General features: G+C 40.5%; 3 protein-coding genes across 3 annotated transcripts in view; 1 reads left to right on the forward strand and 2 right to left on the reverse strand.

The window, feature by feature from the left end:
- LOC145463647 (uncharacterized) overlaps nucleotides 1–1,207 on the reverse strand; it is a 1,641-nt gene extending 434 nt beyond the window's left edge. The window contains exons 1-2 of the mRNA XM_081447400.1: nucleotides 727–1,207; nucleotides 1–324 (exon numbers count right to left, since the gene is read on the reverse strand). The exon at nucleotides 1–324 is cut by the window's left edge and continues 434 nt beyond it. Coding sequence (XP_081303526.1) covers nucleotides 1–324; nucleotides 727–1,207 — 805 coding nt within the window. The remainder of the gene's footprint in view (nucleotides 325–726) is intronic.
- LOC145463829 (protein FAM91A1-like) overlaps nucleotides 1–15,976 on the forward strand; it is a 20,703-nt gene extending 4,727 nt beyond the window's left edge. The window contains exons 3-23 of the mRNA XM_081447624.1: nucleotides 2,171–2,241; nucleotides 2,537–2,675; nucleotides 3,511–3,578; nucleotides 4,498–4,614; nucleotides 5,099–5,189; nucleotides 5,605–5,667; nucleotides 6,088–6,194; nucleotides 6,580–6,618; nucleotides 6,812–6,927; nucleotides 7,501–7,628; nucleotides 7,782–7,870; nucleotides 8,207–8,293; nucleotides 8,384–8,516; nucleotides 8,888–8,960; nucleotides 9,702–9,900; nucleotides 10,354–10,467; nucleotides 11,094–11,157; nucleotides 11,649–12,085; nucleotides 13,015–13,046; nucleotides 13,164–13,233; nucleotides 13,650–15,976. Coding sequence (XP_081303750.1) covers nucleotides 2,171–2,241; nucleotides 2,537–2,675; nucleotides 3,511–3,578; nucleotides 4,498–4,614; nucleotides 5,099–5,189; nucleotides 5,605–5,667; nucleotides 6,088–6,194; nucleotides 6,580–6,618; nucleotides 6,812–6,927; nucleotides 7,501–7,628; nucleotides 7,782–7,870; nucleotides 8,207–8,293; nucleotides 8,384–8,516; nucleotides 8,888–8,960; nucleotides 9,702–9,900; nucleotides 10,354–10,467; nucleotides 11,094–11,157; nucleotides 11,649–12,085; nucleotides 13,015–13,046; nucleotides 13,164–13,233; nucleotides 13,650–13,793 — 2,381 coding nt within the window. The 3' untranslated portion in view covers nucleotides 13,794–15,976. The remainder of the gene's footprint in view (nucleotides 1–2,170; nucleotides 2,242–2,536; nucleotides 2,676–3,510; nucleotides 3,579–4,497; nucleotides 4,615–5,098; nucleotides 5,190–5,604; nucleotides 5,668–6,087; nucleotides 6,195–6,579; nucleotides 6,619–6,811; nucleotides 6,928–7,500; nucleotides 7,629–7,781; nucleotides 7,871–8,206; nucleotides 8,294–8,383; nucleotides 8,517–8,887; nucleotides 8,961–9,701; nucleotides 9,901–10,353; nucleotides 10,468–11,093; nucleotides 11,158–11,648; nucleotides 12,086–13,014; nucleotides 13,047–13,163; nucleotides 13,234–13,649) is intronic.
- Nucleotides 15,972–17,614, reverse strand: part of LOC145463828 (uncharacterized) — an 18,232-nt gene continuing 16,589 nt past the window's right edge. Inside the window, exon 12 of the mRNA XM_081447622.1 lies at nucleotides 15,972–17,139. Coding sequence (XP_081303748.1) covers nucleotides 17,035–17,139 — 105 coding nt within the window. The 3' untranslated portion in view covers nucleotides 15,972–17,034. The remainder of the gene's footprint in view (nucleotides 17,140–17,614) is intronic.

Consider the following 17,614-nt stretch of genomic DNA (forward strand, 5'->3'; position numbering starts at 1 on the left):
TGGGTGAGGCAATCCCCAGTGGGTCATACACTGCAGATAAGAATTGTAGAATTCCTCTCTTCGTGATGCCGATAGGTTCCTCAGGAAAAGTTACAGCGATTAAGTCCTCCCTCTTGTTCCATGGGAGTCCCAACATCTTGGTTTCACCTTCTTTAACTCCTAACTGTTGTTTTGCATAACTCTGCTGCTCATCAACAGGAGCAACATTCTCACTCTCTAGCTGAGGATCATTAGAGTTCCACTTGTGCATGGTTAACTTGGCCTCACCAAACACTGATGCTATCGTCTTCTTCAGGTCCTGGACCTCATCTGTAGTGCTGCACCCTGAGATGATGTCATCAACATATAGATCTGATCTGATCTGATTCTGGACTATCTTCAAGTCCTAGGACATCTAAACTGCAGAGTTGCTCATAGTCTGTTGCTGATGACTTTGTCAAGTAAACGTTAGAAAGGCCCGTTTCTTTACTGGAGGACATCATTGCCCACCCTAATGCAGTGAGCTCAGCATTAGGCTTAAATGGTGTACCAATCCTTGGTTTTGTCTCAGTTTTGATTCTCAAGTACTCACTGGCGCCAAGTATGAGGTGGATGGGCAATTCACAAGTCTTGCGCTTGATGTCTAGTACCTGTGCAGTTGAAGCACAACTTCTTGTCACTTAAAATCCTCCTGTGCTGGGAGATGTTAGGGAACTTCCCACACTCCTGCAGAGCAATCGTCTTCACCATTGCAAAAGACACAGACACGTGCCACTTTCGCACTTTCATCCTTGGTTTGGTAGGCAGGATTTTTCCTTGGTGGATGGCGGTTTCGAGAGTGACGATATGATGGATAATGGGTCCACGAGTCACGGAAAGGTAAACCACAGTTTGGTAGACTGCAGATTGATGGGTCACGGTGTGAATGATCGCTGTCTGGTGTGCTAGGCATCTGATCTCTACTGGGAATAGGATTACGGTCGCACCAATTTGTCAAAGATTCAATTATTTCTGGAAATCCCCACTCTTGCCAGTTATCATCGAGACGAACCAGGTCTGCTGGAATGTCAGGTAGCTTATCAAGTGTTGCATGCACGAACCCTCCAATTTCCTTAACCTTCCCCATGGTCTCTAGGACTTGTATGTGACTTGTTAACTTCTCATGGAATCTGTGAATTTTAGCTGAATCCACACCATGAATTGTGGACAGTCCAATAATACATTGCATGTGTGCATTTGCCACCTCACTGGATTTACCATACTTGGTTTTTAAAACATGTTTTGCCCATTCATACCCTTCGGTTGTGAAGGGAAGTCCGTCGATGGATGCGTGTATGCTGGGTACCAGTAACTCCTTCAGGTAAGAAAACTTTGCTACTTGAGTAAGTTTGGCTTTGTCAATTTCAGTTTCAAATTGATTCTGAAAGAAAGGTTCCTTGAAACTTTGATATCTCAAGCTTCGGTAGTTGCTTGAGTTTCACAGGCGCTTGAAATTTAGCCTTTTGCAACTCGATTTCTTCATTCATGATCCGTTTCCGTTTTTCTTCTTCGCGTTTTTCCTCTTTGGCCGATCTAATATTAGCGGCTACATACTTTACTTGTTTGAGAGTCCCTTCAAATTTATTGATTTGGGCTTCCAGATTTTCCGACCAACTTCTAATCTCCGCAAGGTCCTCGTCATTTTCGATTCGCAATTCCTGAGCTTGCAATTTAAGCTGATGTGTTTTGTCAATAACAGATTCTAAAGCGTTCCCATGTCTCTCGATAGCCTTTACATCTTCGGTTTCAAGTACTTTCTCGGTATCTTCTACGGTAAACTTAAGCATTTTCAGCTTACCTTCAATCTTCTCTTGCAATGTTTTGATTTCACTCATGTTGACATTTGGTCCATAAAACCTTTGTGTTTTGAATTCTTCTCGTTGCTTGTTTCAGAACTCTCCTTTTCTCCGGAACCGTCCTGGCAGGGTCACCACTTATGTCGCGATGATTTCTTGACACCAGCTAACTTTTTATTTCACACTTCATTCACCTTTTTTTTTTCACCCTGCCTCTACCCTTGTGCTCACTCGACTGGTTCAAACCGGTTTCTATAACGTCACGTTTCATGTCATGCAATTGTCATGTTTTTGGTTCCAACATAACTATATTTTGTTATTAAGTAAAAATACTCTTTCATATTTCTTTCTCTCAGTACGGCAAGTCAGACGAGATGAGAGAAAGTACTATGAAGATTTACTGCAATACAGTAAGCAACATCTCATGGTGAGTCTGATTATAACTCAGGTATTGATTGATTAATATTTAACAACAGGAAGAGATCAAGCGGAGTGTGGTCTGAGGTGAGCAGTGAATAAAGCGCATTCTGGAGAGGAATATTTAGCTCACCCAAGCCATGCACAGCTTGCCTTGCATGCAAACTGTTTTTCTCATTTGCTAATACTTTTTGCCCTATGAACCTGTTTACAGGCTACCAACTTAACAAATCAGATGATAGAGTATCTGCTGATGAATTGTCTGATTATTATAAAGATATATAAGCATAACTTATATTCCACAGCTTTTTCCGTACCACCTGTCAGATGTCATAGTGAAAGGATTGAGGATCACTCCATTCTCATACTACTGCAGCATCATGGAGAGCATCATGGCAAATGAAAGGAGTTATGACTCATTGCCAAACTTCACTGCAGCTGATTGTAAGTTTTGAGATGTATGTAAATGAGTTAAATGAGCTTAGTCATGTAGTATTTTTAGTTACTTTGGCCACTTGCAAAATTACCTTTAAATTGAAGGAAACCTGAAAATAGTAGTTTACTAACTTAAGATAGAAAAACACTAAAGAGATAATAATAAACCATAAAGAAACAAGGTTGGTAAAAGGATGGAGAAGATTGACATGGATTACAAATGATGAACTTGAAAAATTTAGGCTAAACTTTTCAAGATGTGCAAAGTGTGACATAGCTCCTTTAAGTCTGTTGGTTAAGTCTGATATAAAAGATGAGTAAACTATAGATGTTCTCCTTTTGGTGCATTCCTTACTCACAGGTCCAGGGTTGAAAGATCCTTGATGTATAATGAGCATCTTACAAAGATGTTGATAGATTAGTTTTTTATCAGGATTTTATGGAAAAAAGAGAGAAGCTGGCATTCATCAGGTGGCCAGCATTTCCTGGATGTTAGCATAGGTGCAGTGCACCCCATTGTAGTAGCATGTTTAAGCATGTGTACTTGAGAGGTTTTTGAGTGGAGCTCCTAGTAATTTGGCTCGTCTTCCTCTGCCCCTCCCTCCCCATCCCTTTTCCATGGTTATTTCAGTGAGGTGGGTGCCTGAATGACCATGTATGGGGGCTCATGGCTGGGTTGCAGGGATTGCCAGCCATGAGAGCATGTTACTGTCTAGGGGCTGGCTGGTCACAGTGGAGGCCCCCAGACATCCCAGGCACCCATCTTCTATACAGCTTGATGCAGTTTGTTAATTGATAATTTAAACAGCTAAACAAATCTATTTTTTATAAAAAAAATATACAGGTCTACGACTTTTGGCTATTGGCAGAAATCAGTACATTGAACTAATGAATCAGTGTCGATCATCCAAGGTAAGCAATTTGATAACAAGATATTAATTAAAGCTTTGTGGAGTACTGTTCTTAAAATCAAACCATTGTCAGGCTTGGCATTAAACGTGTACTTCCAACTCAGTACAGACTATACTTTAAACTATACAGAACAGCACTTTCACACAAAACTGCACTTCTCCTCAGTGCTGCAATTCTACCTTAAAACTTTGAAAATCTTTCTTCCCAAAAGTGCTCTTTTACCTCTAAGTGGACTTTTAAACAAAAACCCTTTCAGGTCTAAAGCACACTTTTGTACGCATAGTACATATCCATCTCAAAGCTACAGTTCCACCCTTAAAGTGCACTTCTACTCAAAGCTGACACTTCCACCTTAAAGGACTTGTGCACAGTTTCCACATGGAAAGTGTACTATTTACTCAAAACCACAATTTACCAACTAGTGTGACTCCATAGATTCCACAAAATGTTTGCCTGTAGTTTTCAATTTGAGGTTGCTGACTTGGATGAATAGACTTGGAGTCATCAGAATGTCAAGAAATTTTACTTCCAAGCTTCAGTGTGAACTTTGTTTTATAAGATCCCGATAATTTTTTTTGTCATATTGCATTTTGCAACAATCTTCATTTCATTTGAGATCTCAGTTTCAGTGCCCTTTAGTTGGTTAACTCCCAAAAGTAACCAGTGGACCTTTCTTTTGCTAATAATACCAACACACCATTAACCAGTCAGATAGTGAAAATAAAAAAAAAAGTCATTTACCAGTATCATCATCACCTTGATGTATTACCAAATTCTCAATACATAACAATAAAGAGAAGCATGACTTTCAGTAAAGAGTTCTAATTTACATGATTTCCTAGTGTGGTACCTAACGGGTCAAGATAATTTCATCATATAATTGTCTTTTGAGTCATTGTACGATGGTTCCTTGTTTCAGAAATTCTTCAGAAAGAAGCCTGTAAGAGACCTCCTCCCAACTAAGCCTGCCTTGTTGAAAGTTCTAGAGCCTTGGTGGATTGTGCAGATTGGTTATGTAACAGAAGATGATATCAGGGTAAGTCATAACGGAAAGACCAGATAGAAAAGGTTGGTAATACTCTAGATCGGTTGAGGTTGTAGAAGCTTATAACCAGCAACACTGACAGGGCTCAAGACTAATAGGGATGGCGCAGTGATGAGAGCGCTCCCCTCCCACCAATGTGGCTCGCTTTCGATCGGGGTTGTGGTGCCACATGTGGGTTGATTTTGTTGTTCATTCTTGCCTTGCTCCAAGGGCTTTTCTCTGGGTTCTCCAGTTATCCACCGTCCACAAAAACCAACACTCTAAATTTCAATTTGACCAGGATAGAGGACAAGCATGAAAATCAGCTAGGGCTGATTTGGCTTTCTCTCTAAATATTGTTATAAGTAATTTGCTATATTTGGCAAGAATCTTGAACTCTCAAAGTCTTGAATTGGTATTGGGTGTTCTCACTTTTACTATCCATAGTACTGGCATGTTTGGTTGCAACTGATAATTTGAGATAATCTTCATTTAGATGTGTTCAAATGCCGAGCATCAGGCTATTGATTCCATCATTGACAAAGGCCCTGTGCGAGCTGGAATGATGGACCTTAAAGTCGTGCAAGGTACTGACATTTGTCATTTAAGGTCAATTTCCAATTTCTGAGATCCTATGTGGATGTAATTATAATGTCTTTCAGTTTTGGAGGATACTTAATCCTTTCTACAAATGACTCTTGTCCTCTGATCATGTTGCAACTATTTTGTTTGAAAAGAAGACATTAATTTATTACCAGAGTGCATGAAATCAACAGGTATTTTTTTTTTGTTGGGAGTTGGGGGGGGGGGGGGGGGTTAAAGAGGTTTATTTTGATCATTCAGATGTTGATATTATTTGAATTAAAAGTTTATCATTTGATGAGGAGCCCTGTTTATAATTTTTGAAATGTGTTCTGTATGTCACCAGCATTTTTTGCAAGCTCTCTTAATGTCTCATCTATCTGAGAATTTATTAGTTACACCGTTTGTTTTTTTTGGCAGGTTTATACACAAAAGGTCTTATCTACATAGATGTCCCAATTGCTGATGATGACTACATAGTCGGTAAAAAAATTTAGTTTGAAATCTGCCTAGTATAGTAAGTAGAGTAGTTGGCAGATCTCCAGATGAAGCGGTCCAGGCTCGAGCCCTGGCTGGGGACATTGTGTTATGTTCTTGGGTAAGACACGTTACTCTCACGGTGCCTCTCTTAACCCAGTTGTATAAATGGGTACTGGTGAATTTAATGCCAGGATGTAGCCCTGTGATGGACTAACATCTCATCCAGGGGGGGAGAAGAAATACTCCTAGTCACTACAGAAACCAGGATAAGCTCAGGCCTGATGGGCCACGTGGCTCATATGCAGCCTTTTCGTGTTTACCAGTTCCAGTATTCTCGCTCGCACACTAATGATAGGATGCCTACATGTATATCCAGCTGAATCGACTGATTACTGACCTTTCATTACTTCCTTTTCACTGCAGTTCCACCTTTAGAGAATTTTGTGATGAACAGAGTGCTGGGTGATTATTTTGAAGTTCTAATGTACAAGATATTTGTTTCAATAGATGAGCACACTAACATAGCAGAGGTAAGCTCGTCATTTAATTATTTGCATCGGTAATTTATATTTTATGCACTAATTGAAGGAGCAGTAATCCCGTAGTTAAATTTCTCATTTAAATAGAGATCGGTGCCTTTCAAGGGAGGATTCCAAGAAAGAAAATTAAAATAAAATGTCTCACTTTGTGTTGTGAACTTCAAATAGTTTTACACCAGGAGTAGGATAAAACATAGTCATTGCTTGGGGTGGGGTGCTGGGGATATTTTCTCGTGGGAGTGGGTGTTGGTAATAATGTTTCTCCTAGGGAGTTGTTGCTGATAGTTATTGTAAATTGGAGGAAACAAATAATGTTAATTTAGCATCTTTTGTTCACTGTAATGGATATGTTTTGCATTTGTGTTTTACTTTGCAGTTAGCAAATGTTTTACAGATTGATTTACAATTAGTTAAGGTAAGATTTTTTGATCTTTGAAATAGGTGATCAAGTTATTATTAGTGCACAATTTTTTCTTTTACACGTACTACAAATGTAGAAATGCATAGAAAGGTTGTTTATGCCACACAGAAACTGCAGAAAGATTGGCTTCTTGAATGATAGTAGGTTCTGGACTTGTGACATTTTGATATCGGATTTTGTCTTTCAGAATGCTGTGTCAGTTTACATTCGGTTGGGATTTGCCCACAAGAAGGGCGAAGAAATGGACGAGATGAAGCTACACCACTCCTGGACAGAGAAAGTCAACAGTTTGGCAATGAAAAGGTAGTTCTCAATATCCCAAGCTACAGACAAGCTAACTTTTGAAGTATCCACACTGTGCCACACAGCCACGGATCCATTTGGAACAAGAATATTAGCTAATTTCACCCTTAGGTCTCAATTTAAAAATAAACCTACAAATTCTACTACTGTATAAACGAATTGGTAAAGCAGGAAAATGAAGAAAAAACCAATATGAAAGCAGGGTTAATGCGGCAAAAGGCTGAAAAGAACGGCTTGAGGCTTAGAGGTGATTTTCAAGCAATCAACGACCAATATGATGTGCCTTGACAAGATGCACATACAGCTTTGTCACAGCTTGCTTGCAACTTGCAATAGGTAAGTTTAGGAACTTCTGGTGCGTTGAATGCAGAAAGAATTGAGTTTACAAAGGGGAATTTTGTAAAAAAATTATTGAGGAAGTGATCGCCAACTAGGCATCTAAACGCAATCTGGGTGTGGAACACGAACCTCTCTAGGGAAAGAATTGGCTTTGGTCTCGCTTGAGGGACGACCTGTTGTTGAGCACTTTTCCTGTTTTGTTTTGATTTGCTGTTTGGTCGTGTCTTACACTAGATATGGAAGCAGAGACAATTTGTTGACTCTAGATCTTAACAACCTTCCTGAGAAGACAAATTCTGTGTCTTCACTGGACGCTCCGGCAACTGATGCCCAAGAAACAAATGGAGAATTGTCCACTACAGGTAGAAATAACATGCACTGGCAACTCCTTGAATATAAGCACTGACCTTTAGCGGTGACAGTCCAGTTTTAAAAGTGATTGTTGTGGTTTCTTATTCTGTGTGCTTTGTGTAATATAGAGTTTGTACGACTTGCTTTTGTCTTTTGTTTTACAGAGAACATTTCAGGAGGGAATTCTAAGAGAATTGCATTCCTATTTGACTCTACACTGACGGCATTTCTTATGATGGGCAACCTCTCACCGGTGAGAAACTGCTTTAGTTTTCCCTTAAAGTGATTGGTTTAAAAAACCTCACGCCACCTACAGTACTTGACCGATCAGAGGCAATACCGAAATAAATCACCAATTGGTCACGTGCGTTTTCCCGCGCTTGGCTTTGTACGTATTCGCGTTGTGTTCTCATTGGTTCGCTGTGTCGTTTACTTTTATTGTGATTGGCCAGTGTGGTTGCTTTGGTTTTGGTTTCATAATAGGCTCGATTACCAGCCGCTGTTCGGGAAGGGAGATAATGCCGGAAATCGAGACTTAGTGGGAAAGCGTTCAAAAGAGGAAATAACGTGATGATTTTTTTCGATGCAGGGTTTAAAGAGTCATGCTGTCACCATGTTTGAAGTTGGAAAGCTCACAGACGAATCCTTGGACAGCTTTCTTGGGGAGCTTGAAAAGGCAAGTTCTGATTGAAGCACTTGTTTAGAATTGTTTCTTTAAGTTGATAGTAAATATTAAATGATGTGTGTGTTAACTGTTCATCTGCAGGTGGATAGTGTGGCAGAAGGCGAAGCACAGCGATATTTTGACCACGCCATCACACTTAGGGATACTATCCTGTTCTTGAGATACAACAGGAACCTTGGTTTAGAACCTGGTCAAGTACCTGCTAAGGGCTTAGGTGAGTAATGTATTTAGGGGCCTGTACCTTAGCCCCTTTTTTATGACAGGTTAAAATAGGGGAGGTATGCCTTGAGCTTTAAAGTCATTTTTTTGTGATGAACGAAGTTACCTCCAGGATTTGGTACTTTATTATTAGTTACCTCCAGATTGAAAGAAACGACATGAATTGGGCTCAGAGGGTTAAACTAAAAGAAACACATGATATGACTGATTAGAAGCAATGCATGTGATGATTAATGAGCAAACATGTCTTCTGAAGACCAGAGGCTACTTTAAGTCGCTTTTATCAGGTTTCTCATAGCAAGCGTGCTATTACAGTGTACTTGGATTTGTATCTCAATGGGAAAAGCGTTTTTGTTTACTTTGTAGATCTGTTGCGATGTGAAAGTCTTAACAGTTTAGATTCTGCTGCCTGTGGTCGGGTACTACAGAAAAACTACAGGTAATTGATCAAAAAGAAGCCCACTCCTGACATTTTCTATGCAACAAGAGTAAAATTTAGTTCTTTTTGTACTACGTGCCTTTTAATGCTCAGAAATTACGTCTGCCAATGAAGAAGCCTTCGCTGAATGACTTATTCGGTTTCAGTGTGGAAGTTAAAGCTCATAATTTAAACAAGCACCCAAGAATTACAATACTAGACTACGAGTAGTCCCTCTTCCGCTTAGTCCTTTGAGTGAGACCGTAAATATACTGCTAAGAAACTGGCCTCCTTTCGCGTACTTCTCGCCCCCAGGATTTCGCGCAGCCAGTTTTTTCTCGCGATTTTCTCGCGATTTTCTTTCGTGTCACGCACGACGGGCCAAGTGAAAGAGGGACTATTCGTAATCTATTACGATACGACCTACAATGATGAACAAAAGTCTTGGGACAAATTTGCTCTTTTGGCGCTTTTGCACACACGCCAAACGTAATAAAACTTCACCTGCCTTGTCTCTCTCTCCCCTCCCGCCCACCCCACATATGATGTTGAAAACTGTTGATCGAGCTTGATCAATGTCGATGTCACTTCCATTGTATTGGATGGGGATTAGGGGGGTGGGGGGCAGCAAAGCGTTTTTTAAAAGCACAGCAGTGCTTTTTTCAAACTTCAATTGTAAAACACAGATAATTCGTTTCATTACATAAGTGTCCCGAGGACTTTTTGTCCACGATTGTAGCTAATTTTTTCCCCTCATTTCAGCTTATTAGTGTCCATGGCCCCTCTTAGCAACGAGATTCGACCCGTAACGAGCTGTTGCCCGCCACACATTGGTCCAGCTGTACCCGAGGTCAACTCAGTTTGGTTTAAACTCTTCATATATGACCAAGTGAAAAATGGTCCGCCGTCACTTCTTTTAGTCAAGGGTACAAGACTGACATGGTTACCCAAGATTTTTGAGGTAGGTATGGCAAAGGGTAAAGTCTGCATACAAGCCAAGTGGCCTGTCAGGCCGGAACTTATCCCGGTTTTTGTTTTATGAAGCGACTAAGAATATTTCTACTCCTCCCTGGATGGGATGCTGGTCTATCGCAGGGCTACCCCCCAGCATTTAATTCGGCGGTGTCCATTTATATACCTGGGTGGAGAGAGGCTCTGTGAGAGAAAAGTGTCTTCAGTGCCTAAGAACACAACACAATGACCCCGAACAGGGCTTGAACTCGGACCGCCCGATCCGGAGTCGAGCGCACTAACCATGAGGCCACCGTGCCTCCACAGATATTTTGAGCTTACAGCAGTTTATGATAATATATGTATAAAAAAATGTTTATCAATGTGTTGAGAGAGGAAAATGATTACGAAGAGTCGAAAAGATTGCGAAATCAGTTATTGAAGAGCGTTTTTTCTTTCTTAGGATTATGAAAGATTAATGATAACAACGTGGGGTCACGATCCAGGAATTGTTCCCGTGTCTAACGTTTTATTGGCGCTCAACGACGCATTGTCCCACTCTGCAGTTTTAGTACAGGTGAGTTCACACTGTAAGAGATTATTCTAGATTAGCGCGGGTTTCAAATTCCTTTCAGAAAACCCAGAGAGCAGAGCATAGCAGAGTTGAATACAGTGACAATCAATGCGATAAGCCAATCCGAACTCGTAGTCAAATGTGCATGCAGTTTTTTGAGCACGGGAAAATCAAACGCGTGCAACTGGAGGTGAGCGCGGGAAAAGCAAAATTTGCAACCGGGGAAAAGAGCGGGAAAATGACGTAAGCTAAATCACGGATGGTTTCAGTCATGCACTTGATTGGCTAGAAATTTAAGATCTTCGTTGTGATTAGTTTACAGTCAACTCTCTCTAAGACGGACGTCGTCGGGACCGGCCTCAACTAGCTGTCCGTTTTAGAGAGGTGTCCGGCTTATAGTGAGTTTGGTTAGAGTAACATGACTGAAAAATGACAGGGAATATTGTCATGTGTCCGTGTTGTAGAGGTGACTGTAAACCTGTTGTAGGAATGTGATCACTTAAACGCTTTATTACTTGTGGAAAACCTGGAAAATTGCTCCATGAAGCTGTTGGTTTTAGTAATTTAGAAAGTGAAAAATGCTTTAGAAAGGTGTCCGCTGTACATACTGTGTTGGTTTTTCTATGCAGGCTCATGGAGTGCACACTGAAGGAGATGTAGTGTATGTACCTTTTCCATTAGACTGTAAATACGGTGAGTAGCGGAAAATTGTAATAAAACAACAACAACAGCAACAATAAATTGCTTCATTTGAGTAATTTTTAATTGACTGTCGAAAGTAATCACAGGCAGTTATTTTGGTTTTGGTTTTGGTTTGACTACGGTTTGAGATTGGCTGAATAGTCATGGTTTGGTTTGGTTCTACGGCAGTAATTAAAAACTGCTCTTATAAATTGTAATAGCTGCCCTTAACCTTATATGAGACTCATGTTATGTTAGACAATAATATTACCTAATTATTGCTCATACTACATACATTGACCCATACACACTTTCCAATGAAACATGTATCTTGACAACTTGCCAGGGGAGAAAACCTTTTCTCGTCGTCTTGTAAATTTTCGGGGCAATTTTTTTTCTCGCAATTACGGTGAGCAATTATTTCGATGATATTTCGGATAATCTTCGGTCCCCCTCGAAAATGGTCGGTACCACCTATTAAATCGTCGATTAACTCCCTACAGGCGAGCCGTTCTCCGAAGACAACATGGAAGCGCACCCCGCCGTTCAACAACTCTCGAAATGTCTCGACCTTGAACACACGTGCGGCTTCATCTCGATGTTAAAGCCTTCGGTGACTAAACAAGCGGCGAACGCGCGCCGAAGGACCATTTCGGCAAATTTCGGGATGCCTTCGCCCGCCGCGAACGATCCTCGGTCGCTGTCGCCACTGATCGTCATCAACGACGCGGACAGCAGCCAGGACTCGGCGAGCGACGAACAAAACGAAGAGGACGGAGTGGACCCGATGTCGTGTAGTTCTGTGGATGACATGGTAATGGTTGGCAAGGGCAAGAAGGAGAATGAAGAAGAAGCCATCGCTGGTAAATGGCTGCCTTTAGACCTGTGCTATGGTCTGCCTCTGTTCGATGGAGACTTGTGTAAACAGGTCTATCAGAAGGTACGAAATACCGATCAGAAATAAAGCTGAGGCGGTTTTTAGTTGCATGGATGATGAAACTAGAATTTAACTCGATGACAAATGATCAACGATAGTTCAGCATTTAAGGCACTCAGTCACGGTATTTTGAGTTATTTTGGCCACGTACAAAATTACATTTATGTTGAAGCAACCTGAAAATAGCAGTTTACTTAGAAAAACACCAAAGTGACAATATTAAACAATAAAGGAACAAGGATTGCTAAGGATGGAGAAGATTAACACGGATTACAAACGACGAATTTGAAAAATTAAGGCTAAACTTTTCAACATGTGCAAATCACGTGTCATTCGCGCATTGTGCAGCACTATAAAACAAGTAAACGATATTACTGTTTTAAGAAGCTGTTAAGCTTCTTGATACTGCTCAATCGCAAACTGGTAAAGTAAGTAAAAACTTCTCTAAATATTTTACTTAAGAACAAGATTACGAGCTCGAGATTTCGATCACGCGTAGAAATCGAGAGCGGATAAACTAATTGTCTTAGTATAAATATACAAGTCGTTCAAAACTTAACAAATCCTCTTCACGGACACTTTGAAAAGGCAAAGAAGCGGGCGCCATTTTGTTACCAATCGCACACTGCTAGGCTACTCACCATCAACGGCAGAATAGATAGTGAGTAGCGTAGCCAATAAGAGAACGGCATTCGTGAGAGAACGCTGGTAGACCTATACTAAATCGGTAGAGTAGGGTATCTGGATCTTACGTCAAGACTACAGTTTCTTATTTTGAGGAGCAACTCGCTGAATACAGTAATAACGGCAGGTTACCAAATATGTACAACTTTTGCTTCAAACCAATAATTTGAAGAAAGTACTTGCGATGCTTCAATTTATGTTGTACCGTCATTTTGTTTCAATTATGTGTTTTGAATGTTCTTTTGCAGATCTCTTCCAAAGGATTATGTCATGAAGACAGGTAAAAATTCTGACAATCTTTGAGTTGCAAATCTTAATTACACCTTTTGCATTAAAAACAGCATATAAGCAGACAGGCAAGTCACTGATCTTTGAATTGTCTATTTTTCTTTTGCAGTTTAAATTCACTAGTGCACTCCAGCCGAAAACTCACTCTGAGGGTATTGGATTTTATATCCAAGCATCAGGTAAATATTTTTCAGTTCTCTTCTCATTTCTAACAGTAAGTTGCCTTTCAGTCGTCCGGCGCACCAGCTGTGCCACACGAATTCATTTCCGGTGGAAACTACGTCTTCGAGAGTAACGTCGGAGAGAATAAAGTCGGAGACGTTGCTTAGCAACATGACGTCAAGCTGACGTGTGACTTCACTGTGGTCGCTTGTACATTCACCAGTTTTTGATTGCACATTGAGAATTTGATTTCCCGTAACGGAAAAAAACGGGAAAAAGCATATGAGTATATTTCTGCCATGTTAGACTTGCAAATAGACTAGGCCGTCCAAGTCTCTCAGCAGACAGTCGCAATGAGAAAAAAGGGTATAATTCGTGAAAAAATTTGCTTATTGAAGCCATTTTGTTTCACATGACTGCCATCTCTTTGCAGGACGCCTCGCTTTTTCAAGAATCAGCCAGCGATTTGAACACATTCTCTCCACAAGGGCTTGGTTCTTCAGCGTCAGTTATCCCTTATCCAACTCGTAACCTCTCCTTCTACAACGGCCAACTTGGGGTCTGGGACGGCAGGTGACAAAAACTCCTGACATGACGTAACAAATAATACTGAATCTCTATTTCCAATGCATTTTGTACGATATATCGAAGTTGAGGAAAAATATTTGAAAAAGTAACAAAATTAAGGCCCAGTCCATGATATGAGGTCTAGAATTATTTGAAATCTTACATTTCCTGCAAATATCTGGACAGAGGCAAGTTTACAAGATTCGCTTGTTTTACATCAGTTCACGGTTTCTATGGCTATTTTAGAGGCAGCATTTTAATAAGGCAATTTCAGTTCGCAGGAACATGCTAGGCAATTCCTTGCCCGTCTTGACCTGTAAAGCCTCATAACGAGTTGGGTAATAATTAATCATGTGCTTTTATTCTAACTTAATCTCCTAAGGCGTTTGAAGTAACTCCTGGCGTCATTTTTGCCTAGAAATGGTATTTATGTGCGTATAATAGCCATTTATTCCTGAATTTGTAAAAGAAAACGAGAACCTTTTACGGACTCTTATAAACAAGTGTATGCATATTTATCCCGTCTTTGAAAGCTCCCTTGAGGGTATCCCGCAGGCCTTTGCACAGGTATTCATTCGGATGTTTTGGCGGGAAACAGCCGGGACCTGTGCGGAAGTACACTGTGCCGCGTCTGTCACAGCGCAAAACTGTTTCCCGCCAAAAATCTGAATGCATAAATGACCATAAACGCTGTATTATCCTCCCCCTGTATACCCAGAATTTCAAGGTACCCCTGTATTTTACTTAAAAGTCCCTTCCATTTCCCAAATGGTAGCCCGAAATAATGCTTAAGTGGAAAACGGTGTAAATGAATGTTTTTTTTTTAATTAACCTCCATCTCAGTTGGTTTTTTTAAAATATTTTCTTTGAACTAGCTGATCGAAAAGAGATAACTTGACAGGGCTTTTGAGACATGTATTGCGATGAAATTAATGGTTTTCCAACGAGTGAAACCACATTATTTCGCGATAATTACCTCGCAAATGTGTCGTGTCATTGCTCTGAAGATCAAAATCACTGCGACTCTGCCCAACAAGGAGTATCTTTTCTTCCAGCTAGTGGTAATTGTAGAGTCATAACGTCATTTCTTAATCGAATTAAGTTTATAGTGTAGGGTACAGGTGAATTTTCCACTGGCGGCCCTTGTGGTTTGGAATCCCGGGGGAGGGGGTACTCCCTTGTATGGGCTATATAGGTAAGTGCGGCCCCAAAGGGTAGGGTTTTTCAGCAGTTTTGGTCATAAATAGGGTATCGATTTTGGCCATTTTGGTTATAAATAGGGTATGGTTTTAGCACTCTAGTCTTGAATTGGGTATGTTTCTCAGAAGAAGCTACCTTTTCATCTTTATCGATAAAACCGTCAACAAAAGCCCTCCATAACTTATGTTTGGGGCAACTGTGTCAGCCGCAACAATCATAAATAGGGTTTCGAATTTTTGGACAGGTCATAAATAGGGTAGCAAAAAACGCAGATTTTGGTCATAAATAGGGTAAGGGTTTTGGGAAGTGGGTCGCACACCCCCACCCAATTTTTCTGGAAGTACCCCTCCCCCCCCCTCTCCCCCCGCAGTCGGCCGCTCACGAGAAATAGGCCATTTCCTAGTTACCTTTTGCCTCTGTGTCAAAACCACTGTACGTACGAAACCATTCATATGGAAATACACGATCATCATGATCACGATCATGCAAATCAAACTCATTTTCTTATGAAATGCTTTTAACGAAGACTCGTTTTGAAACAGAGGCACAAGGTAACTTGGAAATGGTCTATTTAAATGTGTAGGACTTTTTATCCTAAAATGTTGATCCTACCACCAACGGTCGGAACAAAAGAAAGAAGTCACAATAGCGAGATACTATTATGTGGAAATCGTAAGGCGTGGTTTCACTGTACGTATAATCAGAAGTTAGTCCCTTGTGGAAAATGTCTCGTTATGTAAAACTACGATATACCTATCAGAAGTGTAGCTGCTCTCGTAAGCTTGTAATTCTCTTCATTGTTAGCAGCTGTTATTATTGTTTTAGGGTTAGGGGCATTGTTTCTGTTGTTTGTCCTATTGTTCTCTCAAAGGGTAGCAAGCCCTTCATGTCAGACCTTACGAGAGCTGCTACACCACCCATACCTATACCATATTTTGGGTATAGGTATATTATATCGCCCTGAAAATGAGCTCTTCCCTAACCCCCCCCACCCCCCCCTTCCCGCTCACTAATTCTCTAGCGATGTTAACCCATAGGAATCTTGTTTTGAGTTCGTGTCTTTGTGTTTAGGAAGTTTTACCGCTCGGTATTCTTGTACCCACCTACAATTTTCCGGGCACGACATTCCTTTCAAACATTTTTCGAACCATCAATATCTGTTCTAAACCGCCCAAAAAGACCTTTGAATAAGTGCAAACCTCAGGGCTCATTACCCTTATTGTTCGGTAGAACAAATAAATAGAGTTGCATTTACAAACGGGGAATCTTTTCAAGTGAGAGAGGATGAAGAGTAAGAGTCAATCCTTCATACAGGGTCTTATACCCGAGGTAATCCCTCTCAAGTTATTTTTAGATCACTTCAGGCTTCAGAAATCCCAGAAGGATCTAGAAATAGCCAATCATGTGACGTGGATTTACTCACGTGGACAGCCCAAGCGGAAACATCCACGCAACGCGCGTGGTAACATTACCGCGGGAGGACTAGGTACCATGTCGAAAAGGGACTCAAGAGGGATTTCCTCGAGAATAACGCCTATACTGAGATTGAACCTCATCTCGTTCAGCCTCTCTTGTTTCAAGACGAAAGAAAACTTATATAAACGCAGTTATGACAAATTAAAATTCGTGTAAATATGCTAGTAATTTATTTTTACTCTCAAATACAAAACATACCATTTTGAACTTAGAGGTTGTACTGGGTTTGAAGAAATTGAATAAAGATGTTGGATTATTGTATTTAATGAGTGACTCTTTAAAACTTGTTTCATTTTGTGGATTAATTCTTATTATTCTACAAGTCTCCGTTAAAAAAAAAATACTCTACTTTGTTGTTTCATTCAATATAGCTTAACGTTTTAGTTTTCTTGGTGAGAAAACTATTTTCAACATTTTTAAAAAAGTTAGAAAATCGATCTCGGACGATCATATACTGTTTTAGAAAAGTCTTTGAATTCGTGAGAAATTTAAAGTCTTTCCGATGTAAAACATTGGTCTTTAACCCCACTAATGCGAGTAAAAACAGTTTTAAGCACTAAGTCATGTAACATCGGTCAAGTTTCCCTTGGTATAAGTTGCTGATGGTGCTGTAGACCTCTTCTGACCGATGTCTCGTCCAGGACTCCGTCAAGGTGTTGTTCAATCCAGTAACTTGGGTCCTTCGAAAACAAAAACAAAGATGAAGTACTGTTTTCAAACGTTTTATCTAAACATCCAAACAATTAGAACGAAACCCAGGCCCCTCCCTGTTTGTGCTCTCTTTCCCAATTCACGCTCCTTCTCAAACCAGACTAGTATCCAGTCGCTTTAGGTGTTTTGGGGGAGAGAAGATTGGATACTAGGTTGAATAAAGGCTCGCGGAGCGTCATGGGTTGGATCGCTAATTTTTGTACCTCTTCCCATACCTCCCCACGCGCTCCACTCGATCCAGACGGCTTTCTCTTTGAAACAATCCAATCTGACCCATAAATAGCGACTGGGTAGTAGTCTGTTCTCAAACCTATTCTTTCGAATAGACTGTAATTCAGCTTGGCAGAGAGGCTTAGGAGGACACAAACAAAGGGAATTGAATGACATATTTATTCATTTCTTTTGTTTGTGTCTTCTAGGCCTCAGTATCAAGCTCAATTTTAA

The sequence above is a fragment of the Orbicella franksi genome, chromosome 12, assembly GCF_964199315.1.
Source record: "Orbicella franksi chromosome 12, jaOrbFran1.1, whole genome shotgun sequence".
In the NCBI taxonomy this organism is placed as follows: domain Eukaryota; kingdom Metazoa; phylum Cnidaria; class Anthozoa; order Scleractinia; family Merulinidae; genus Orbicella; species Orbicella franksi.